At 40.7% G+C, this 26,603-nt stretch overlaps 1 protein-coding gene across 1 annotated transcript in view; it reads right to left on the bottom strand.

The window, feature by feature from the left end:
- LOC101546748 (chromatin remodeling regulator CECR2) overlaps positions 1-26,603 on the bottom strand; it is a 163,741-nt gene that overhangs the window by 42,726 nt on the left and 94,412 nt on the right. The window contains exons 3-7 of the mRNA XM_055129168.1: positions 24,742-24,925; positions 23,051-23,190; positions 20,296-20,400; positions 15,678-15,727; positions 14,836-15,005 (exon numbers count right to left, since the gene is read on the bottom strand). Of these exons, the coding sequence (XP_054985143.1) occupies positions 14,836-15,005; positions 15,678-15,727; positions 20,296-20,400; positions 23,051-23,190; positions 24,742-24,925 (649 nt within the window). The remainder of the gene's footprint in view (positions 1-14,835; positions 15,006-15,677; positions 15,728-20,295; positions 20,401-23,050; positions 23,191-24,741; positions 24,926-26,603) is intronic.

Raw genomic sequence — 26,603 nt, 5'->3', positions numbered from 1 at the left:
TAGCACCATATTCTTAGGTTTCAGCAAAGTGGGACAAGTTAATGGATGGGGCACCGGACTCCTGAGCAATGCTTGGGGAGAGCGGGGGGACATTCCAACCCCAAATTTTATCTTTATAATGATGTGACAAAAGGAATACTATCATTCTGTTAAGGTGAATAACTTGGAGGTCTTATCTATAGCAAGAAACCTAAACAATTAAACTTATGTGCAACCTCATCTAAAAAATGAAATAAGGAGGCCAGCTAGAAATTAAGGATCTTGCTTGTGGCCTCAAATCTGGTTCAAATCTCTGACACTATGTATGGTTCTCTGAGCAATCAAATCTGCCTCTCCTAGTCGCATCCTGAGGACCTGGGGTGTGCTCAGTGAGAAGCATGTGCCTTGCATGTGTGAAGCCAGGAGGGGGCAGAGATGGGGGTGGGAGAATCAGAGGCCCTGGACATGGTTAGTGGCACAGCATGTGTGAAGGCCTTATCTCAGTGCCTTCAGTGTATGTGAAGCCTGATCCCAATTCCCCAGAATTGCAAAAAATAAAAGAAATAAGTGCGAAAGGTAATTCTCTATTTGTAGTCAACATTTAAGATAGTGAAAAACTGTAAAAACATAACCATCAAAATAAACTAATTAAAGGTTATTTGTGGGAAAAATAATACAAAAATGCTCACAATATTTAACTGAAAACATGGGTTCTGAAATAATGTCCAATATGTCACCAATTTTGTAATAAATGCTAAAAATGGCCTGAAACAAATACATAAAAAAAGCAAAAAAGTGATTACAGAATACCTTCTGTAGTTTGTAATTTCCTAAGTTTTAACTTGAAGCCTAATTAACCTAGCCAAATTTTTAACCAAAATTTTAATCCCTTCACTATGTGATCACCCCCCCCCCCCACCTCTGGGGTTACTCCTGACTCTGCACTCAGGAATCATTCCTAGCGGTGCCTGGGGGACCATATAGGATGCTGGGGATCGAACCTGGGTCGGCCATGTGCAAGGCTAATACCCTAACTGCTGTACTATTGCTCTGGCCCCACTATGTGATTATTATTAGAAGTACTTATTCAAATACCAAAAGGTTATGGTGAGATCTGTAAAAAAAATTATAGGTTGACACTTTGATAACAGTGAATATGTTTATGACTGCTGCTAAACCAGAGGTTCTACATTAATTAAATACATGTAAAAATCAGTCGAGTTCAAATAATGTGCGTTCTGGGGCTGGAGAAAGCGTAGAGCAAGCAGAGTGCTTGCTTTGCACATGGCTGACCTGGGTTCGATCCCTGGCTCCCCTAAGGTCTCTAAGTCCTGTGAAGAGTGATCCCTGAGTGCAGAGCGAGGAATAAGCCCTGAGCACTGCTTAGTGTGGTCCCCAAACAAAAAGAAGTAATATATTTGCAATGGTGTTGACTTTATGGTCTTTGTGTACAGCTGTCTCACCTCATCACAACCAAAGTGCCCAACACCTCTGCCCAAATTTCTGAGTGACAGACAACCTACTTACCCCCATCTGGTACTGTCTGTTCCACTAACCATAGCTTGTTATCAACTGATATATTCTATTCCCTTGTTTTTTGTTTCCATATACCATGGATGGATGAGATGAGTTTCATCAGTTCCTTTCTGCCTCTGGCTAATTTTCCTGAGCATGACATCTTGTAGCTGCATAGTACGTCTCCATGTATATACTCTACCTTTAAGTATGTATGTATACTTTACCTTAAAGTATGTATATACTTTACCTTTATCTGTTTGTCATTAGACATTTAGGTAGTTTCCACACCCTGGCTGTTCTACTAAGTACTGCAATGAACACAGGTTTTCATGAATCTTTTCCAATTAGTGATTTGCATTTTGGCAGGAGAACCCACGTAGAATTTCTGGGTTATTAGTAAGGTCAAAGTTATTTTCTTGAAATATCTCCAAATTGGTTTTTCAAGGCTGAATCAGAAAACATTTTAACCACAGAGTTCCTTTTTTACAAAGCCACCAACACTGGTTTGTTTCCAGTATTTCTGAAGTGAGTGAGTAGTACACTGCTCACTGCTGTTTTCACTTGTATTTCCCTGATGCCTTACTGGCCATCTGTACGACCTCTCCACAGAAATGTCTATTCATATCATCACCCCATTTTCTTAATGGGTCACCGGTTTCATAGTTGCTGAACTTAGTGAATGCTTATTTTTTTAAGGCACTGTGACTTACAATACCGTTAAGGATAGGGTTTAATGGAGCTGGAGTGATAGAACAGCGGGTACGGCATTTGCCTTGCACCCGGGTTCCCAGCATCCCATATGGTCCCCTGAGCACCGCCAGGAGTAATTCCTGAGTGCAGAGCCAGGAGTAACTCCTGTGCTTTGCCAGGTGTGACCCACAAAGAAAAAAAAAAAAAGAGGATAGGGCTTAATGCATAGAATGGACCACACTTTCCACCAGAGTGTTCCCCAACAGAGTAAGCTCAGTACTGTGAAAGTTTCCAGGTTCTGTTGCTGTGACTATCTGTTATTCCCTTACTGTGCATCTTCAGAACCTGCCTTAGATACTTTGGACACGAATCCTTCAATAGATGTACTGTGTGCATATATCTCCCATTCAGTGGTGTGTCTTTGTTTTAGTTTGAGTTTCTTCTGTGTGTAGATACTTTTAAATTTGCAGTCCCATTTGTTTATTTTTATTTTTGCTACCTTTGCCAGTGGGATCAAATCATTGAAGACAAGAGGAGGTCCATATTCTGGAGTTAGTTCTGTATTTTTTCTTCTATGTATTTTATGGATACTGGTCTAATCTCAAGATCTTTAATCCACTTTGAACTTATTTCTGTATATATTCAATATTCTATGTTTTGCCATGTAGCCATACAGTTTTCCCAGCACAATTTGATGAAGAGACTCCTTGCTCCTTTTCACACCCAGTTTGTCAATGAGTAACTATCCAAAGAGCGGAGGGTTTATTTCTGAATTCTGAGTTCTAATACACTGGCCTGATGGTCTATCCTTATAGTATGATTATAGTATAATAAAATATATACATTGCTGTGCTCACAAACTGTTGGCTATAGTGCACTGGAGATCTCATACTTTGTTGCAGGGATCTCTAGCACCAGAACTGCTGGCATGCTTGTCAGGCATGCATGCCTTGTGGAATGGTGCCAACGATAAAACTCTTAGCTTCAATCTTCTAAGGCAGGCAGCACTCTAGTGCTGAGCTATCCCTAATCACACCCAAAATTGAAAAAAATTTTTTTTTTCGTTTTAGTTTTGGGCCACACCTGGCGATGGTCATGGAATTATTCCCAGTGCTATGCTCAGGAATTACTCCTGGCAGTGGTGTTCAGGGACCATATGGGGTGCCAGGGATGAAACTTGGGGCTGGCCCTGTGCAAGCACCCTACCTAGTATACTATCTCCCTGGCCCCTAAATTGATACTTTAAGAGTGTACAATCCAGGGGCTGGAGCGATAGCACAGCAGGTAGGGCATCTGCCTTGCACGTGGCCGACCCGGGTTTGATTCCCAGCATCCCATATGGTCCCCTGAGCACTGCCAGGAGTAATTCCTGAGTGCAGAGCCTGGAGTAACCCCTGTGCATCACCAGGTGTGACCCAAAAAGAAAAAAAAAAAAAAAGTGTCCAATCCAGTGATACTTATCTCTCTAGTAATTTTGGTATCACAACGTTATGTAAAACCAGCTATATTAAGTTGAAAACACTTTAGCACCCCAAAAGGAAACACTTATCACTCATTAATCACTCATTCCCCATAGCTGTCACCCTACCCCTGACAATATCAATTGGAGGTCTCCATCAATTTACTTAATCTTAATGTTCCACATAAACATAATCATACCCTTATCTATCTACTAAGTTGCTTTAAAAGCAGGGATGGATCGATCTTCTGCTTGCTGTTCTACTCCCAAGTGATACTGGCCTCCCACTGGTAGCACCGGGCCTGGTTTGTAATGGGAGGCAGAGCCCCTTCCTCCTGGTAGGTCCCCAGCAGCCTCCACTCTTGGCCTGTGCTACATGAGGGCCCCACACCAAACTACAGTTCCTAGAGCACTGGCCAGATGACAGAGATATCCAACAAATTCCATGCTGCTCACAGTTCTTCGTGTCATTCTGTGAGGACATGCAGAGAAGACAGAGAACAATCTCCAGCTTAATCCCTCAGCATCTGCCAGAGTGGTTAATCACAAAACTCATGACCAGCACAGTAAGAAAACCAAAGGGGAAAAGACACAGAAGTTCACCACGTTAGATGGCAGGCGAAAACAGTATTGAAGACATACTTCAATGTTGAAAAACATTGAAGACATTAACACCAGTAAATCTTCAGAGTCTTCAGTGACACTACAATGAGGATGTTCAATGAGTTCAAAGAAAAGATAGCACAGGCAGTCAGCAAAACACAACAAAGTATGAGAGTTGATAATCAAGAGAGAGATGAAAATCAAGGTATCATTTCATGCCACAGACACTGGCACACATCAAAGAGAATAAGAACAACCAGTAAATGGGGTGGATGCAGAGAGAAAGGAACTCTCATTCATTTCCAGTGGTAATGCCAACTAGTTCAGTCTTTCTGGAAAACAATGTGGACATTCCTCCAAAAAACTAGAAATTGAGCTTCCATACCCCGCAATACCACTTTTGGGAATATACCCCGGGGCCCAAACTGGAAAAGCCATTTGCAATTCTATATTCACTGTAGCACTACTCAGAATAGCCAGAACCTGAAAACAACTCAAAATGCCTGAGAAGAGATGAGTGGACAAAAAAAACCCCCCAAAAACAAAAAACAAAACAACTCAAAACTCCTCCCCCCAAAACCAAGGTACATCTACTTATCCAATGGAATACAACGCAGCTGCTAGGAAAAGGAAGTCATGAGCTTTGCTTCTATGTGAATGGACATGGAGAGTATCATACTGAGTAAATTGAGTCAGAAAGAGAGGGACATAATGATTACACTCATTTATGGGATATAAAAATATATAGTATAAGAATGCCACAGACAATAGAAACAAGAGCCAATAGGACTAGTCCATGGTAGGGAGCTTGTCACAGCTGGGGTTGGGGGAGTGCATCGAGGAAAGAGAAAGAAGGGACAGTATCACTCTGGACAAAACTGAGTGCCAAAAGGAGGTGCAAGGATGTACAAGATACCCTTTCAGTATCAGTATCGCAAACCACTGTGCTTAAAAGGGGGCATGGAGGGAGGGAGAGAGGGAGGTAGAGAGAGAATATAAAAGTGTCTGCAGACTGGCAGAAGACTCGGAAGGCAGAGGAGGAGCTGGGAACACTGGTAAAGGAAGGATGGGTGTTTGAACACTGTATGACAGATGAAACTCAATCATGAGCCAGGAGTAACCCTTGAGCATTTCTGGGGATTGGAATTAAATAAATAAATAAATAAATAAATAAATAAATAAATAAATAAATAAATAACCTCCCTTCATGTAGCACTGAGTATGGTATTCACTAGTAGTATATATGGATGTACTCTACTAGAAACTTAAAAAGCATATAGCAATTACCACAAAATAACTGATTTATTTTCTGATAATTCTATTTGCCATCCTTCAAGTTTTACTGGACCAAATAAGAGGAAATAAGTCTGTAATGCTTGCCAAGAGGACATGTCAGGAGGATGAAAGGGAACCTGGTGATATTGGTGTTTCAATGAACATTCCTTGAAAAAAAAAAAAAAAAGTGAGGGCGGCTGGAGCGATAGCACAGCGGGTAGGGCATTTGCCTTGCACTCGGCCAACCCAGGCTCGATTCTCAGCATCCAATATGGTCCCCTGAGCACTACCAGGAGTAATTCTTGAGTGCGTGAGCCAGGACCCCCTCCCCCAAAAAAGAAAGGGGGGGGAAGTAAGTAAATAAACATAGTAATTGAGTAACTTAAATTTATAGTATCTAAAATGCCCACCTAAAGATCCTATAATGGTCATTAGAGGTGAAGGTTAAGAAAGAGGGACAAGAACCTAGACTGGGAATAGCATGACTGCCTGTCCCAGTGTGGCCCTTTCTCCGGAAGTCAGTCCCTACCCAGTGTTCATTCTACCTGAATTCTGCAATACCTTTCCCCAGACTTTCTCCTACCTGGGTATTTCCCACTCAAAAAAACTGCTTAGTTCCATTCCTTCTGCCTCTTACTTTCATGTTCCTTTCTCTTGTATCATAACATGTTATAATTTTAGCAGTTATCATCTGAAGTAAATGTTCAAAGATTATATCTGAAAAAATTCCATACTTTGCACTAAGAATTTTTAAAATGTTCTGATTTTTAGAATAGCACAGGAATCCAGCTCCAAGAGTTGGATTGTGTGTTTTACATCAAACACTGGTACTGTATGATCTCCAGAGTACTTCTGGGCACTGCTCCAAGACAAAAAATTAAAAAACTTACAATGCACTTTTTTCTTTAAAAGAGGTCACTTAAAAATGGGGTGTGGACATGTTTAACTGCTTTATAGATAAGAGCTGCTGGAGTCAAGGAGGGATTTTAACAGGAACATAATATCACTTAAAAATTCTCTGTAGGATTAGAACAGAATCTTAGATAAAAATGGAGCTGAGAATAATTCTTTTATGCCCTCCACCCAAGGGCACATTATCTTCCCTGGTCACAGTCACACCAATTTTAATAGTACTTGAGCTGCTGTTACTACAAAGAGCTCCGTAGAAGCCAACAGCACTGCCCAGACTCCTCTCTGTTTCTAGGAAATACTTAGCTGTTCTTGGGGCTTATTTCTGGTTCTGTGCTCAGAAATTATTCCTGTTGGGTCTTGGGGGACCATATGTGGTGGCAAGGATAGACCCAGGGTCATTCGTCTGCAAGGGAAGTGTACTATCTTGCTGGTCCCAATGTCCTGATTCTCTTGACAAAAATAAACAGTAAAGAAAAATACCCTGGATTCAGAGACAATGATTTTTGTTAATATTTTCCCCAGGAGCCACAACTGAAGGATTTTTTCCATTTTTTTTTTTTTTTTGGTGTGGGGGGGGTCACACCCGGCGATGCATAGGGGTTACTCCTGGCTCATGCACTCAGGAATTACTCCTGGCAGTCTCAAGGGACCATATGGGATGCTAGGAATCGAACCCGGGTTGGCTGCATGGAGGCAAACGCCCTACCTACTGTGCTAATCGCTCCAGCCCTGAAAGATTTTCTTAGGCAAAAAGATTGGGCCCCTAGGTAACCAGATGGAAATCCTACCTTAAAACATTAAAGGGCTAACAAATTTCCGCTATTTGAACCAAAGTGTAGAAGTCATGTCACAACTAAAATTTTCCCCAATATATCTAGCAGAGTAATAAGAAACTGGGAATGCCTACTACACACACCTACAGAATTATGTGTTATGTAAAACTAACAAGTAGAAGTAAAGCTGCCGGGACTGAAGTCCGGTTCCCCCAGATGGAGGCATGTGGTTTTCTACTTGAGCTCTATTTCCCCACACAGACCAGAAAGTAGTGTACCAGTAAACCAGACTATAAAGGTCTAGTTTAAAAGCAGACAGTAGGAGAGCCAAAGCGATAGTGCAGAGGGAAGAACACCCGAGTCTGATCCACAGCACAGCCTGAGCTGCCTATTCCCCTGAGTGCAAAGCCAGAAGTAAGCCCCGAGCATCACAGGTTTGGCCCCAAAGCAAATAAAAACCAACAACAAAAAGGAGTAGAGTATGAGACTGACAGGCACTGAGCCTGGACTAGGAAGTAAAGAAGAATGTCTGGTATAAGACTGAGCATATGATGATACATGTGAAATACTCCCCCCCTTTCCTTTTCTTTTTTCTGTTGTGATGACTGGAAATGATCACTCTGGACAAGAAAGTGCTAAAATGAGGGCGGGGGAAGGAGAAGAGGGGGAGAGAGGGGTAGAGAGGGATGGAGGAACAGAGGGAGAGAGGAAGGGGGAGAAAAGAAATGTGTCTGCTATACAAGGCAGATTGGGGTGAGGTGGGCAACTGTACCTTAACTTGCAATGCTCACATAAACATTGCCGCAGCATAGGGGACCACAGAGGGTAACAGGATGGAACCTGGGTAAGCTGTAAGCAAGGCAAGGCCCTGCTCAGAGCACACATTATTTATTTCTTTCCTCCTTCCCTCTCTCCTGCCTGGCACTGAACAGGACTTACTCTTGGCAGTGCATTTAGGGATCACTCCTGGCATTGCTTGGGGGACCATTTGGGATGCTGGGGGATGGACCCAGACAGCCATGTGTAGGCAAGCGCCCAACCTGCTGTAATATTGCTCCACCCCTAGATCTACATTTATAACAGATGGATTTTTTTTAACAGATGCTCTTCTAAAAATATTTACTGCTGTTTTTCGGCCACACCCAGAAGTACTCAGGACTTACTCCTGGTTCTGCTCTCAAGAATAACTCCTGGTCGGGGTGATAGCACAGCGGGCAAGGTATTTGCCTTGCACATGGCTGACCCAGGTTTGATTCACAGCATTATACAGTCCCGAGTACCGCCAGGGGTAATTCCTGAATGCAGAGCCAAGAGTGACCCCTGTGCATCACCGGGTGTGACCCAAAAAGGGAAAAAAAAAAAAAAAAACAAACAAAACTCCTGGTGAGTTTGGGGAAGCATATAGGATGCCAAGGATGAAACCCATGTTGGCCATGTGCAAGACAAGCACCCTATTCTCTGTACTATTGTTCTGGTACCTGTTTACTGATTTCTGACATTCTAGTTTCCCCTTATAAAATCCGTTATCATGGTATGACCATAAAGGTATCTTTAAAACAAAGATCCAATGACTTCCCTTTCTGCTGCTTACTAAAGAAAGATACAAACATGGTAGGAGACCCCAAAATACAATCAAATCCAGCATCTTCTCTATTTTAAGCAATCTTATATGCCCGTTATATATAAACACACATGGTTCCTTAATTATTTATATAAAATATCCTACCTCTGGCTTTAAAACAAAATATTACTTGAATAGTGTAGGCTGTCTTCTGTCTTCTCCCTTTAAACTTTTCCCTCCTCACTGCCTTTTACAAAAATTTTAGTCAAGTTTAGGTGAAATACAGCTCTCCTGCGCCCAACTTCCTTTCATTGCCCAATCCTTCAATTTTTGCATTCTACATTCATGTTTAGCTACATATCTATGATAATATTTATCATTCTCTACGTCTCCTTATGTGGTTTGGGTTTTTTGTTTTTGGCCACTCTGCCAGTATTCAGTGCTTACTCCTAGCTCTAACCTCAGAGATCAATTGGTGGCAGGTGCCACGTGGGGTGATGGGAGCTGAACCTCAGTTGGCCAAGCTCAAGGCAAATGCCCCGCTTGCCCCACTTTATGATCACTCTGGCCCCTTAAAGTTTCACAAGGAAGTTTTTCTTGATCTTGGGGCCACACTCAGCACTGCTCAGAAATGACATGGGGTGTCAGGGATTAAATCCCAGTTAGCTGTGTGCAAGGAAAATGCCTTGCCTGCTGTACTATCTATCACTCCAGTTTACGTTTTATTTTTATAATTCCTTCCCAGCAATGCATCTTACACATAATAATGCTCAAGAGAGGCTTGCAGATTTACATAAAGGCAAATAAAAGCACACATAAGAAAATGTGGATTTTCCTTGTTTGAAAAAAGGATTTCAGAAATCCTTTCTGAAAGCCTGAAAAACTCCTTCCTACTCTTATGTGCACTCACCTCATGCTTGATGGGTTTGTGGGACAGGTGGTCAGACACCCACCTGGGTTGCAACTGTGCTTTTGTGTGCTGTGAATGCTCTCCCTACAGTGAGAAGTAAGGAAAGAAAGGGAAAGACAGATTAGGGTGTTCTCAGATACTGTCACTGCCCAGCAGAAGAGTGACATCTAAGCATATAGGTGATGGCTTTGCCAAGGGACAAAGACATGGAAAGACAGCTGGTGAAATGGCTATTCACTATTCACAATGTACCATACCCAGGGTTTGTGGGGGACCAGTCCAGGGAGAGTCCAGACTCAGACATGTGAAGCAAGCACTCCAGCATTTTGAGCTATCTCACTGTTTTCTGTTTCTCTGTTTTGGGACCACACCCATGATGTTGTACTGGATTTAGTGTCACGTCTGCCTGCTAGGCAAGTGCCTTAACTTTTGTTACTCTCTCACTGCCCCTCCACAGGGGCCCCACTTGTTTTCTCATAATAAACCAAACCATACCACAGGGCCAGAGAGAGTCAGGAAAAAGGGCTGAGGCACAAGCTCTGCATGCAGCGGACTCTGGTTCAGTTCTGGGCACCACATGTTCCCCTAGGAGTTGCTGGGGACAGCCAGGACAGGAGTCCTGAGCACTACTGGTGTGGCCTCGGTGATTCCCAGCACTGCGGGGCCTGAGCAATACCACATCCTGGGACCTTTGCATCGAGATACTAGTTCAGCTGGTCAACAAAAAAAAATCTCTGGATGAGTCCCTGAAGCCTCTTGAGCAACACTTGGCGATCCTAAAAGAAGTAACAACAACCAAAAATCCAAAACACAGTTGTCATTTACCATCTCTGCCAAGGTTTCTCACTAAGATTTTCTCTTTGTTTCACTTTTTTCAAGAGCTTTTTAACCTAAATTTTAAAGAAAACCCATATTTTATCACCTTTAGCTAAAGGTAATGGCTGATATAGGGCATTCTGAGCAGCTAGATGAGGCCTCGTCTTTAAAAGGCAGGGCAGTGGCACTAGTGAGAATGGGAGGAGTGACATAGGTTTGGAACAAGTGAGTAAGGAACAGGCAAAGATTAAGTAATTAGAAATTAGATTATCAGTTTGAGGTTGGAGTCCAGAGAAAATAAAGGAAGCTGAAAGAATTGCTATAAAGAAGTAGTTTTGAGAACTATTTGAAACTAGGAAGTTATCTTGAGGGTCAAGATAAATTTGAAAAAAATTTTCCTCCTCACCTTTTTTAAAGCTAAGAGCCATATCCAGTGGTGCTCAAAGGCACGGTAGAACATGAGTAATTTCCATGATTCAGTATCAGTATGAGCATTATCCAGATTTGATTTTGGTGCCACTTAAAACAGAACATTTTTTTTTCTTTTTGGGTCACACCCAGCGATGCACAGGGGTCACTCCTGGCTCTGCACTCAGGAATTTTCCCTGGTGGTGCTCAGGGGACCATATGGGATGCTGGGAATCGAACCCGGGTTGGCCGCGTGCAAGGCAAAGGCCCTACCCGCTGTGCTATCACTCCAGCCCCATGAAACAGAACATCTTGAGAGTTAAAGAATCAATTAACACAATAAAGGAACAACAAAGAAGAAAACATAAACCATAAAAACAAAAGAACAACAAAGAAGTAACCTTAAAAACAAGAGGCGGGGCAGAAGAGACAGTACAGTGAGGGCAGGTAGGGCCAGTGCCCTGTATCCTGGTCTGATCCCTGAAGTCCTTTATGGTTCCAAAGTCTGCCAGGAGTGATCCTTGAGATCCAGTGGATGCTCCCCCAAAACAAAACAAACAAACAAGCAAAAACCAAAAACCAAACCAAAACAAACAAAAACGAAAACAAACAAACAAACAAAACCACCATAGAAAACGACAAAAGACAAGGGTGGTTGATCTAACAATCAGAAACTTTAGAAAGCTTTTCTGTCACAAGTATGACTAAGTATGAGTGTAAATATAACCTCAATTGCTAAGGGTACTATGACCCCCTTCTCCCCTAAAGCCTCAGCACAATTCCCTCAAATGCTGGAGCAGTTCCTCCACATGTTCCAAGACATTATAGAAAGAGCTCTTTGACTTGAGAAACCGCTTTTTAAAGGCGTTAAGCTAGATTGGCATGCTAGAAGCAAGAGGGATCAACACGTTAGACATTAGGTATTCCAAATAAGACAAATACTACTGAGAGACTGATATTCTTGATATGGAAGGTCAACGTTTTTCTGCAAATTTTACTATCCCCCTTCATGTGATATCCTTAGCCAATTCATTTGCCAAACACCTAATATTTATAAACTGTTACTACCTGTAATATTATCAACAAGTAATACTAATCTAAATCTTCCTTTATCTAAATCTTACTACAAAAGTTTAGATAGCTACAGATACAGTACAGTAAGTAAGGCATTTTGCCTTGCATGGACCAACATGGGTTTGATCCCCTGCAAACCATATGGTCCCTTGAGCCCTGCCATGAGTTACCATGGGCAAGGTTGTAGCCCCAAAACAAACAAGTATTTTGTATGATCAAAACAAGCTTTATTTTTTTCAATTTTTCACTTAAAACTATTTCAAAGTTTAAAGTAGTTTTATACTTTCAAAGATTAATCATATCTGCTTTATCGCTCTTCTGATCTGCATGAATTTTGGTAAAAAATATTTTCGTTTTCTAACCAAAATTCCCACCAATTATCCATAACTGTAACCAATGGAGAAAACTAAAATTGGGAGGTATCATGTATGTTATAAAAAAAAAAAAAAAGAAAACAAAACAAAATATACTAGGAAAGAGTAGCACCATAATTCAAGTAGTCTAAAAGAAATGCCCGTCAATCTCCCACTATATTGTAATGTCTACTATCACAGATTATACTGCTATTTAATAAGTACTAAATGCTGTATTTAATAAGAATCATATTCTTTTCTTTTGAACATGACTAGTAGGCCTTTTTTGTTATTAGAACAAAGTCCCTCTTGACCAATATAATTAAGACAGGTAATACAGACACAGCATGCCAGTAAAGCAAGAAATGTTAAAAAAAAAAAAACATATTTTAAACACTACTTACCAGTCATGATTGGAGTTTCCTGTGAATCATTTAAATCACCCTTATCTCCCCATCAATCTTTTCAATCTTTTATTTCTTTGGGGGTTGGGCAGTGCTGAAGATGCAATCCAGGTCTCATGCACACTAGTATTTGTTTGTTGTGGCCTATGGGCCACTCTTAATGGTGCTCATATGTGGTGCTAGGGATGTGGAACTAACGTCAGCAACACATCGGCAACAAGGAAATGGTCTTCTTTAGACCTCCCTAAACCAAGCATTATGATTCTTGGGTATCAGTGATGGGGATTGAACTTTACACATGCAAAGCCAAGTACTCTATGACAGAGCTACTTTCTTCCTTTCTGGTTTTTTGCTTTTTGGGTCACACCTGACGGTGCTTGGGGAACCATACGGGTTGCTGGGGATTGAACTGGGTTGGTTGTGTATAAGGCAAATCCCCTACCTGCTATAGGGGACCCCCCAAGCTACATTTCTGGTCCTCAAATCCATAAAAATCATTTTTTCGCTTGTTCTGGGTAACACACAGTAGCATTCAGAGAACCACATGTGGTGCAGGGGATCAAGGCAGGGTTGGCCATGTGAAGGAAAAGCACCTTTACCTTGTACACTCTAACACACTGGCTATCTGTGAGTGTATATGTGTGTTATTCAAAACACTCTAAGGGTAAATACTGCAGTAAAACAATTATAAACTGTGGTCAAGCATTTGAATCAAGTGGTTGAGCATATGCCTTATGCAAGGACCTGGGTTCAATACCTAGTAAGAGCATGACCCTCCAGCAACTTGGGTATGACCCCCAACAACAAGGCATAAATTACAAAATTAGGTTTATATCAGTTAAAAATTATGATTTAAAGAATCTGTCGTGTCAAGGCAGTCAAATACAAGGTCATGCAAAATTGTAAAACTACATCTTAGTTACTTTAAGAAATCTAGATTTCAATAAAAGAGTACAAAAGAACATTTAAAAGTATACTTAAGTATAATTATAGCACATGGAATTAAGTATACTGGCGGGAAGAACTTTTAAAAACGTTCATGAAAATGTACTTCTTGTGTGAAGCTCTTACTACCAGTGAAAGGTAACTTTCTAGGATTTCCTCAAAAGCATCAACCTGCTTAAAGATTAGAAAAATCATTGGATTCACAAGAAATTAAGTGACACATTTATCCTTTCATATTCCTCAGAGGTTTGGCAGCAATAATTTATAAATTATTCCGATCACATTACAACTGTTTTATTCTATTTGAAGAACTTTTAGTTTTACTAAAAAAAAAAAAAAAAAAAAAAAAAAAAAAGGGGTGGAACCACGCAGTTTCAGTGTTGGAACCCAGGCCTCCACACGCAAAGGAAGGCTTTTGTGCCATCTCTCTTTTCCCTTCATTTAACTTTTAAATGAAGCTTTTTAGAGACTATATTCAAACACGTAGGAAGAAATGGGGGGAAAGTGTTCGGAAATTATGTTGCACGGTTTGCAAAACTACAAAACCACTTCAGGCAAAGTGGCCTGAAGTTAGTAAAGAGGGTACAGATACTCAGTTTAGGCCCAGTAAAGGCTGTCACCAGAGGTACAGAGAGAAAAACACCTAAGAGCAGGAGAGCCTGGCCATAGAAGACAAATCAAAGATAAGAAAGACAAGTATGGGGGGGCAGAGAGATAGTACAGTGGGTAAAGTATTTGCTTTGCATGTGCCTGACCCAGGTTTGACCCCCAATATTTCATACGGTTCCCTGAGCCCCAGTAGGAACAATCCCTGAGAGCAGAGCCAAGAGTAAGCCCTAAGCCCTGCCAAGTATGACTCCAAACCAGAAAACAAAAACAAACAAAAAAGTATATATATGGACTACAGGTATGTACAGGGTGATATGAGGCACTCCAAAGAAATATTACTGGAGAAACTTGGTTCCAAATTTTGAAAAGCCTTTCTAAGTAGTGGCTTGAGAATTTATTGGGATAATTACTGTATCACTCTCAGTGCAGGAGAGGATCCATTTTAATGTTCAAGATCGGAAAGGATGGTGATCTTTATCACAGGATACTGAGAAGCATTTAAGACTGAAATAATTCTTAGAAGGGGAGGAATCAACCTTTGCATACCTTCTGGGCAATCATGTTGCAGATTTCAGGTAGAAAGTCCTCACTAAGCAGCTTATACAGTTGCCGTTCTCGAAGGGAAGTCCTCTCCCGAAAACTCTCAGTGACCCGTTTCCATTCTTCTTCCGTTTGACAAAGGAGCCACCAAGTGCCCTGACCTGGCCCTTGGGACCCTAGAATACAAAAGAATTGGCTAATGAAACAGATTCCTCAGGGTATATCGCCCTACTTAGATTGGGGTGTGGGGGAATGGGGTGGACATGGCTATACCCAGAGGTTCTCAGGGTCCCTATGTGGTATCATGGATCAAATCTGGTTTGGCTACATGCAAGGCAAGTGCCCTACCCACCAAACTATCACTATTAAAAAAAAATAAAAAAGAGGCTAAGAACGTCTAGAAGTAACACAAATACAATTACTGAGACTTTCACAAGACAGACTATTAATACCCAAGAAATGCTTTGAAGGGTTTCTACCCAAATGGTTGTGATAGTCTCCCAAACTTAAGACTATCTGAGTTATAGAAATGAAGAAACCAGGATACAGCTATATTAGCAGGTCTTTGAGAAGAGACTTATTTAACCAAATGTCTTGGTGTCAACTATACTAAGCTCAGTTAATAATGCAAATGTGAAAATACATACTTCTGAATTTACTTCTCTATAAGAGAAATGGACATAGGATAGCGTGAACAAAAAGACTATAAAGAATGGCAAGAAGGCTAATTAGTCTACTGCAATAATCATAACTATGGAATCATAACTTATGTGACTTTGGAAAAAGTAACAGTCACCATCATAATCAAGTTTACAAAATCCTTTCTAAACTCCAGCAAAGATCATTACCATTTCTTGTCTGTGGCTCAGATGCTAAGGAGTTTTCTTCCTGCTTTTCACTGAAACACAGGAAAAGGAGGCACCAATTAAAACAGAAGCATGTCCAAACAGTTTTGTGTTTTCCCCAGAGAACAGACCCAATTAACTGAGCACAAACGTGTGTGTGTGTGTGTGTCTGTGTGTGTGCGTGCGCATGTCCACATGCATGAGCATGTGTGCATATCTACATATTAAGGTAAGTCAGAAGAAGGAATGGGTCTGTTGAAAAAATGAATACCATCAATGTCCTCTTAAAATATTTTTGGGAACTCCAAGAGAAGAAAATGTCCTATGATTGTTGCTGTCTGATATGGTAGCTGTAAGACACATGTGATGGCTAAGAACTGGAAATTCAGCTAATTTGATGGAGGAACAAATTTGAAAGTTTATTTAGTTTAGAAGATTTTCAAATACAGAGCTGGAGAGGTAGCAAAGTGGGTAAAGACCTTTACTTTGCATGCAACTGAGGCCAGGGTTTGATCCCTGGCACTGTCTATAGTCCCCAGAGTGACCGCTGAGCAGACCCAGTTGTAGGCTCTGAGAGCAGTTGGGTGTTGGCCCCAGCTTCCTCCCTGCGAAAACTTCAAATAGTATATTGGATACACAGCTCTAAAGAATGAAACCACCAGTAGAGGGTAGCATAAGTCCATGAATGCTTATTAAAATGATCCTTATTCCCACTGTGAATGCACTTTCGTAATTGGCTCTTACAGGGAAATGTTGATATATGCATTAAACTGCTTTTGAATATATAAGAGGTATAGAATGCTGACAAAATTCTCAAAATAGATGTATATTTAGAATATAATTATAGAATTCTTTTTACAAATACTCAAATTTCCATAAAGTTGAACACTGTAGTAGCAAAGAACAAACTCTGATCAATTTATTAAAAATCTGATTCTTAAAAAAATTTTTTGGTTTATGGGCCACAACTGGAGTTGCTCAGGACTGACTCCTGGCTCTGCGCTCAGGGATCACTCATAGTGGGGCTGAGAGGGACTATCTGGGTTGCCGGATGCAAGGTAAAGCACCTTACCCAGGATACCATCTCTCTGGCCCCCTAGAAATACTTCTTAAAGGGGCAAGGGGGGGGGGGGACTGAAGGGAGCTTCTTCATCTGTGCTCAGGTCTTTGATTTGGGGTTCATTCCAAGCAATACTCAGGCCAGTGTCACAGGCTTAACAGTTGGTACTTGGTGGCCACCAGGTATGTGCCTAGGGTTGGAGGGATGTGGGGTGGGGAACAAGAACAAGATGATGGATTGGTTGTGCCAATGACTGAACTCTAGACCTTGAGTTATTTCCAAGCCCATGGAGATACTTCTCAGTAGTTAATAAGACAGCAAAATACGGTCTGTTGCAAGTTATTTGACAGTTTCATAGTTCTAACATATACAGGGAAGAAGCAACTGCTGTGCTGTTAGAATTTGTAATAATGGAGCCTAAGCTGCTCATTTGCTTCATATACATGTCATATATGTATTATATTATGTATAAAATGATAGATTTGGCTTAAATATACGTACATGTATAGAGTTCTGGTCAAATTCTAAAAAGTTCAAAATTCACATGGTAAACTTTTCTATAAGATAATACAGAAAATACAATTTTCCAAATAATATCATTATCTCTTAAGATCTTACCTTTTCTTTTATTGTTAGGAAACTGCTTTCAGTCAGAGCTGGCGGGGGGGGGGCATATTCTATGATGCTTATAGGAACATGCAGTGCCAGGATCAAATGAATGGAAAGAATGTGTTCAGCCCGTTGAGCTATCTCACGTCCTCAGAAACTGCATTCTTTTTTTTTGGGAGGAAGTCACAGCCAGCAGTGGGCTCATGTGAATCCTGACAGTCCTGGTTGTTTACAAGACAAGCACCTTGATACCCTGATTTTTTATTTTTTTGGTGGGGGCGAGTTTGTGCCACACTTGGTGGTGTTCAGGGATAACTCCTGATGCTATATGCAGAATCCTGTTGGGTTTGAGGGGCTATATGGGATGCTGGGAGCAAACCTGGTTTGTTCGCAAGCGCCCTACCTGCTATATACTATTGCTTGGGCCCATAAGCACCTTTGTTAACCCCTATCCTAATTTCTCAGGTCCCACGGAAACTACAGTTTATCTGGTTTTGGACCACTGGGCTGCTCAAGGATCACTCCTGGCTGTGATTGGGGATCCATATTTGGTGCTTTGGACTGAACCAGAGTAGTTGCATACAAGGCAAGTATTATCTGGACAGCTCCCAAAGATTATATTCTTGAAAAAGCATGTTTGCTATTAAATTCTTCATCTCAATGGGTAAGAATTAGCTCATATGCTATGTTACATAGCATGCATAATGATGTTAGTTAATATTTCAACATTTATGCATAGTCTAAACTCTGATAAACAACAACAGCGCTATGGGTTTTCTTTTGTTTGTTTTTGGGTCACACCCGGCAATGCACAGGGGTTACTCTTGGCTCATTCACTCAGGAATTATTCCTGGCAGTGCTCTGGAGACCATATGGGATATTGGAAATCAAACCTGGGTTGGCCACGTGCAAGGCAAACGCCCCACCTGCTGTGCTATCGCTCAAGCCCCAACACATTTTAAAGTCAATACACATTGAGCATTGTCAATATTCTACTTTATTAAACTTTACTAAAATTTGCATGGTATCATAAAACTCTTCAAGTAGCCAAAGAAATTCTATGAAAAAAGATGGGAGAGAATGCATTTCCTGACTTTAAAATTAAATTATAAAGCTATAGTAATCAAAATTGTGTGGTGCTGTAATCTGGACAGTGGAGCAGATTCAGTTCCTCAGATTATGGACAGTTAAGTTATAACAGTGGAGCTGGTGCAGGAAGTGGAGCAAGAAGTCTCTTCAACAAATGGCGCTGGGCAAAATGACTACTCCCATGCAGGAAGAAACAGGAACCATATATCATACCCTATTCAAAAGTTAGTCCAAAGATTTAAAGACTCCAAGAATAAATCAGAAACATATAAGGCAGAGGAAATAGAGGGAAATAAAGGCAGAACTCCAGGAAATGGATCTCAGAAGTGTCTTCAATGATTTGACATCAGTAATAAAGATTTATAAAAAAATGACTACATCAAATAAAGATTTTGCATAGCAAAGCAAACTCAAGATGAAATAAAGACACCATACTAAATGGAAAAAATATTTGCACACAAAACAATGGCTCACAGACCAACATCCAAGATATATGAAGCACTGACAATGATCAACAACAAAAATCCAACAGTCCCATCTGTTGGATGGGACTGGGAGCGGAAATGAACAATAGTTCATAAAAATGGGGAGAGGAGATGAACAGACACTTCCCCACAGAAAACATAGTGGCGATTATTAAGTATTTTAGGTATAAAATACTTAAGTAATAAGTACACTTAAGTAATAAGTATTTTATCTTAATTACGATGGAAATGTGAATCAAAACAGTGATAAGTATAGGGGGGAATGTTGTGTGGGTTCAGCATCAATATGGAAAGCAGTATAGCTATTTCTCAAAAAAGTAAGAACAGAACTCCCAAAAGACTCAGCAATTCCATGTCTCGAAATGTACCTCGCAAAGGAAAAAAAAAACAACAAAAAACCAATGCAAAAACATATGTACGGGACTGGAGTGATAGCACAGCGCGTAGGGCATTTGCCTTGCACACAGCCGACCCGGGTTCGATTCCCAGTATCCCATATGGTCCCCTTAGCACCGCCAGGGGTAATTCCTGAGTGCAAAGCCAGGAGTAACCCCTGTGCATGCCGGGTGTGACCCAAAAAAAGCCAAAAAAAAAAAAAAACCCAAAAAAACAAAAAAACCAAACATATGTACATGCTTACAGCTAGGATATAGAAACAAGATATAGAAACTATATGGTCAATAGCAGATGAATGGATAAAGAGTTTGTAGTATATGAGCTGGAGCGATAGCACAGTGGGTTGGGCATTTGCCTTGCACGCTGCCGACCCAGGTTCAATTCCCAGTATCCCATATGGTCCCCTGAGCAGTGTCAGGGGTAATTCCTGAGTGCAGTGTCAGGAGTAATTCCTGAGTGCAGAGCCAGGAGTAACCCCTGTGCATTGCCGGGTGTGACCTAAAAAAAAGCAAAAAAAAAAAAAAGTTTGTAGTATACACACAATGGACTACCACAGAGCTGTAAGGAAAGAAGGAATCATGCTGTTCGCTGCAACATGGTTGAACCTGGAGTACCATATTAGTTACAGGGGAAACAAAAAAACCCCACAAATTTTGGATAATCTCACTCATTTGGGAAATAGAGACTAAAGAAGGGAAATATAACCAAACAGCGGCAAATCCTTGGCTTATGATTATAAAATTTATTAAGAGGGGATACACCATTTTGGGAGTTTGAAAATAAGACTAGAGGTGACAGAGAAACAGTGGAGGACGGTTGTGGGTATCCTGGTAACAGCAAGGTGCTCTGACTTTGTACATCAATACCACAAACTTTAATATTTTAGCATTGTTACCTATTTAAACTAAGATGAAGGATCAAACTGAAGAAAGGTGCCTTCTAGCACTGGGATCCATGGAAGAGAAAAACAAGATTTCCTTACCTCACTATAATTTCTTCCTGTAGTTTCTTTCGTTTTGGTGGTCTTCCTCTTCTTTTTCCTGTTTTCCCAGGAACTCCTGAGACATTTTTTTGTCCTTCACTTTCCCTAAAAAAAATAGTATACTATTTAATATAAGAATTCTAGAATGTTCAGTAATTTGTGTTCCTATCCAAGAGATTCCTAAAACTACTAAATGTAGTAGTCACAGAGAACGGGTGGTGAAAAAACTTCCTGTCTTCATTCTTCAAAGAAATGGAGCAAGCGCTCCTGAAATTCATATGGAACAATAAGCCCCCACGAATAGCTAAAGCAATCCTTGGGAAAAAAAAAATATGGGAGGAATCAACCTCCCCAACTTCCAACTCTACTACAAAGCGGTAGTCATTAAAACAGCATGGTACTGGAACAAAGGCAGAGCTGCAGACCAATGGAACAAGGTTGAATACTCTGACATACACCCCCAAATATATGATCATCTAATCTTTGATAAGGGAGCAAGAAATGTGAAGTGGAGCAAGGAAAGCATGTTTAACAAATTGTGCTGGCAAAACTGGATAGCTACATGCAAAAAAATGGGCTTAGACCTCCATCTATCACCATGTACAAAAATCAGATCAACATCAGACCAGAATCCTTAAGGTACATTGAAGATAAGGTCGGCAAAACCCTCCACGACATTGAAGCCAAAGGTATCTTCAAAGCTGACACGCCACTGGCCAAGCAAGTGAAAACAAAGATAAATAAATGGGACTATCTCAAACTAAGAAGCTTCTGCAACTCAAAAGAAACAGTGACCAAAATACAAAGACAATCCACAGAATGGGAAAGGATATTTATGCAGTACCCATCCAATCAAGGGTTGATAACAAGGATATACAATGCACTGGTTGAACTCCACAAGAAGAAAACTGCCAACCCGATCAAAAAATGGGGTGATGAAATGAACAGAAACTTTTCCAAAGAAGAAATCCGAATGGCTGAGAGGCACATGAGAAAATGTTCAACATCACTAATCATCAGGGAGATGCAGATCAAAACAACAATGAGATATCATCTCACACCACAGAGACTGGCCCACATCCCAAAAAACAAAAGCAACCGGTGTTGGCGTGGATGTGGGGATAAAGGGACTCTCCTTTACTGCTGGTGGGAACACCGACTGGTTCAGCCCTTTTGGAAAACAATATAGACGATTCTCAAAAAGTTAGAAGTTGAGCTCCCATTTGACCCAGCAATACCACTCCTGGGAATATTTCCCGGAGAGGCAAAAAGGTATAGTAGAGATGACATCTGCATTTCCATGTTCATTGCCGCTCTGTTTACAATAGCCACAATATGGAAAAAAACAGAGTGCTCGAAAACAGATGATTGGCTAAAGAAACTCTGGTATATCTACACAATGGAATACTACGTAGCTGTCAGAAAACATGAAGTCATGAAATCTGCATATAAGTGAATCAACATGGAAAGTATCATGCTAAGTGAAATGAGTCAGAAAGAAAGAGACAGATATAGAAAGACTGCACTCATATGTGGAATATAAAGTAGCTGAGAGGTACAAGCTTACAATGTTGAGATTCCTGGCAGACATTTCTCTGGACTTAGTTACTAAAATACTAAAATACAGAAATCCAAAACTATGCTGCTGCTAGTGCGGTCTCCTGACCTCATATCTCTTTATTCTCAGCAATGGAAAACAAATTACCAAATGCTTTCTTTTCAGCAGATCGACTTTAGGGGGGGAGAAACTCCAAATCAATAATAGTGAATTTTTTTGTTGAAATATTGAATGTAATCAAAGTAAAGTGAAAGTAAAGTGAAATTTACCAGTTACACATGCGGGGTGCGGGGCTGGGGAGGTGGGGGGAAGCGGGGAGGTATATCGTGATTCTTGGTGGTGGAATATGTGCGCTGGTGAAGGGATGGGTGTTTGAGCATTGTATAACTGATACTTAAACCTGAAAGCTTTGTAACTTTCCACATGGTGAATCAATAAAAGAACTTTAAAAAAAAAAAAAACCTTCCTGTCTTCTATTACTAAAAAGTAGGGCCATGGAAAACTTTTGTTTTACATTAAGATCAGACTGAAGGGTGCTAGCAAGATAGCTCAACAGTTGAGGGTGTGAGAGGCCAGCTTTCAATCCATGGCACATGTTTCCCCTAAGCAAGGAAGCAGGTATGTGGCCCTCAAAGAACAAAAATAAAAATAAAAATGAAATAATAAATAAGTATCTGGGTACATCTTAAAACTTCCTAATAGAAAGGACTGCTCATAGCAGTAAGAAAGCCTAAATAAAACAAAATAGTAGTTCCATTCTGGGATGCTGAGGAAAGGAGGCCTCTTCTTTAGAGAGTTTTTATTTTTCAGGCATTCCTTACTGTCTTCATGCTCCCAATACTATAATAGAGCAAATTATCACATCTAGTGGAAAACGAAAAAACGATTCCTGAGAATTGACTCTGAAAGAGAAAAAAGTACTTCAATGAAGAAGGTACTATTGAGAAAAGTTTACTATGTTTACAGTAAGGGATATTGAAATCTTAGATCAAGAACCACAAAACAAAACAATGCCTCAAGGTAGAGGAGTACAGGGCACATGCCTTGCATGCAGCTGACCCTTGTTCAATCCCCAGTAGAATGTGCTACACTGAGCAAACACCACACCCGCAGCCTCTCAACAGATGGCTGAGAATCACCAGGAGGAAAACTGAATCTCCTGAGCATTTCACACTGTCCGAATATTGAGCAATGTACCTGTTCAAAGACAGTTCCCCATTGGATTTTCCTTGTATAGGGTCCTCCTTATACATTCGCGTGCCATAGAAATACCAGTAGAGTGCTCCTGAGTTATCTTCACCCAACGGCTCAACACGGAGACTATCTGCATCCAGACCCTAGTAGAAGGATATGAAGAAAAGGTTTAGGAAGAAACAAAAAAGGAGAAAATTAAAGGATTTAAAATTTATATTCAAAAAATAAAATTTATATTCAGATATACATTACATTTTAAAAAGCCCCCAATACAGATTTTTTTTGGGGGGGACATTGTTTTGGGGTTACACCTATCTGGTTCTGGGCTCAGGGAGTCAATCCTGGCTATCATGTGTGGACCATACGGGGTGCTGAGGATAATGAACCTCTCTTGGCCACCTGCAAGGCAAGCACATTACCCCTGGTACTCTCTCTCTGGTCCTCCAAATATGTAACTTTTCTTTTTTCTTTTTATTTATTTTTGGGCCACACCTGGCAGTGCTCAGGGCTTACTCTGGGCTCTGCAACTGGGGATCATTCAGGTTGGGACTCAAGAAATCTTACTGGGTATTGGGGTTTGAGTCTGGGTCTGTCGTGTGTAAGGCCCCTACTATCTCTCTGGTCCCAAGGAACAGGATATGGAAATAGGGAGAATGTTTCCTCACCATTGTGTACACACACACACACACACACACACACACACACACACACACACACACACACACACACACACACACACGAACTTGGATGAACTTAATGAAAATTGTTCAATTATTGTTATTTTACATGTGCATACTTAAGTACAGGGTGTGGCTTTGTGGAGAGTGCAGTCCTTGCATATGTGTGACCCTGGGTTCAATCTCTAGCGCAAACAACAGAAAACATCTCACGTGATATATGAGCACCCATTTAAAAACAAACACACAATTATGGAGCAAAAAAGCCAATGTGAAGGTTGGTCACTCAGTTGAAGCTCTGCCTTCTCTCACAGCAGTCTTACTCAGCCGAGATCTAGCAATACGGTTCCCAATTCATCGCAGGCCTGATCTGTACTGACCTTCCTGCTGGGATATAAGTCCTTGAGTTCTCAGTACAGTCAAAGCTAAACTGAACAGTGATTTTTATAACATGTCCTTGAGCGAGGCTGAACTGAGAAGTCATCAACACATTTAATCATTTCTGACTGAACAGGATTAGAAACTGACCCTCTTATGAGTGAAAAACAATAACCCACACCTTCCCTCAGGGACAGACTTCTGAAAAAAAAAAAACAAACAAAGAATAAAGGCAAGGAAAGAGTTGGCCTCACCTTACTACTTTTGGGTAATTTTTGGGTAATGTCTATATATGAATATACTTGAGATGAACATCACTTGCAAAAGGGTAAAAGTCATTGTAGCTTTCTATACATTTTCAATTATTTAAAATAAAATGAAAGACCTTAGAAGGTGAAATTCAATGGCTAATTTAGCTGCATTTTTGGCAATGAAGAGAACTGGACTACAGAGATGCCTCTGACTATTCGAGTCTGTTATCAGGTGGGAACCAAGGATTTACTCCTGACAGTGCTCAGGGATCAGCCACGTGTACAGCAAACACCTGTTGTACTACTACTCTGGCCACAGCATCTTCACATATTATAACCTGGATACACGCACTTTTTTGCTTAAGGAAAGGAAGTGTCAAGTAAGCACCTTGAGAAGATCGAAGACATCATCTGCATCTAGCCGGTAATCACAGAGACGATGAAGAATCTCCACACGGGTACGAAGAGGCAGGTCCTGGAAACTGGCTTCTCGTAGAGGGTTGGGTTTCCCTTCTTCAAGCTCCCAGCGGTAGTTGATAATGTCTTCCAGGTAGCTGTGGAATGTCTGAGGCCTAACCAAATGGCCCCAAATACAAAAATACATTATTACAGTGGATTAAAAAAAAAAAAAACCACAAAGACAGAGATGCAATACTGAAAGCAGCAAGTTCAAATAGGTACCATGTTGAGTGAAATAAATATTAGTATTCAACATATCAGATAGAGTTGATATCAAGGATACATGAAGTATCCTCATAAAGATCAACTTCAAAAGCCCTATCAAAAAAGGGAGAGGAAATGAAAAGACACTTGTCAGAAGACAGTCGGATGGTCAAGTTCACGTGTAAAATTGCTCATCATCACTTATCCTTAGGGAATCAAAATCAAGGTGACAATGAGATATCATTTCAGACCAGAAAGAATGGCACACATCAAAAATAATAGGAAAAGGCTTGCTCTTCAAGCCTATGTTCTCTCTTGAACATGCATCTCACTTGTTTGTGCTGATGTTTCTTTGCCTGCTAGAGAATCCTGTGTTCTCTCTTGAACACGCATTTCTCCCTTTCTCTCATCTTTCAAACAAATTTTTATAAAATATTTCAAGAACAATTCACGCTGGTAGGTATGTGATGAAAAAGGAACTTCCATCCACTGCCGATGGGAATATTGTCTGGTTCAACCCCTGTGACAACAGTATGGAGAGTGCTCAGTCAATTTAGAGGTGCCGTATAATCCATATTCCATCAAAAGGATGTATGCACACCATTATTCATTACTGCAATTACTACAATAGCTAAGATATGGAATAAGATGCAGCTGCAAGAAACAACAGAATCATTCAATTTATTGCAACCTGGTTGGAACTGGAAGATATCATGTTGAGTGAAGTAAGCCAGAAGAAGAAAAACAAACACAGGATGATCTCACTTATCTGTGATATACAGAATAACTGAATGAAGAAATGTAATATAGTAAAGGGGGCATACCTAGATCACTAGATTTCAGACCTTAGAAACAAGACAGAGAAGGAAAGAAATCCAGTTGGGGAGGAAGTAGATGAGAAAGGGAAGGAATTCGGAGCAGGGTCAGGGCTTCCGATATACAGGGCTGGGGGCGAGTGATAGAACTACATATCCAAAGCACAGGCTCAACAACACTCAAACAGGAAATCTAAGCTGCACCACCAAAATCTGTAATGTGTCTGTCATGGTGGCAGGTGGGAGGGGTACAAATACGCTGGATGACACAGAATGTGGGAACACTGGTGGAGGGATTGGTGCTGAAATTTTATATGCCTAAAACTGAAATTTTATATGCCTAACAATCATTAATTCTGTAAATCATGGTTCTTTAAAAAATTCTTACAAAACAAAAGACAAGACAAACTCTCAGCATTTGGCAATGAATATGGCATTCATTTACTCATGGTACTTACAGTTGCTCTCTAAACTCTCTAAAAAAAGGTTTGTTTACCCCTATCCCGGTAAGGAATTTTTTTTCTTGTTGGCTTTTTGGGTCACACCCAGTGATGCACAGGGGTCACTCCTGGCTCGGCACTCAGGAATCACTCCTGGCGGTGCTCAGGGGATCATATGGGATGTAGGGAATCGAACCCGAGTTGGTCGCGTGCAAGGCAAACGCCCTACTCGCTGTACTATCACTCTAGCCCCTGCCAAGGAATTTTGTATGTTTGGCATAATAAATTTACACTGAATTAACCGCAAATGTTCCTTTAAATACATATATATA

This window comes from Sorex araneus, chromosome 2 (genome assembly GCF_027595985.1).
Source record: "Sorex araneus isolate mSorAra2 chromosome 2, mSorAra2.pri, whole genome shotgun sequence".
In the NCBI taxonomy this organism is placed as follows: domain Eukaryota; kingdom Metazoa; phylum Chordata; class Mammalia; order Eulipotyphla; family Soricidae; genus Sorex; species Sorex araneus.
This window is presented reverse-complemented; position numbering and strand designations above follow the sequence as displayed.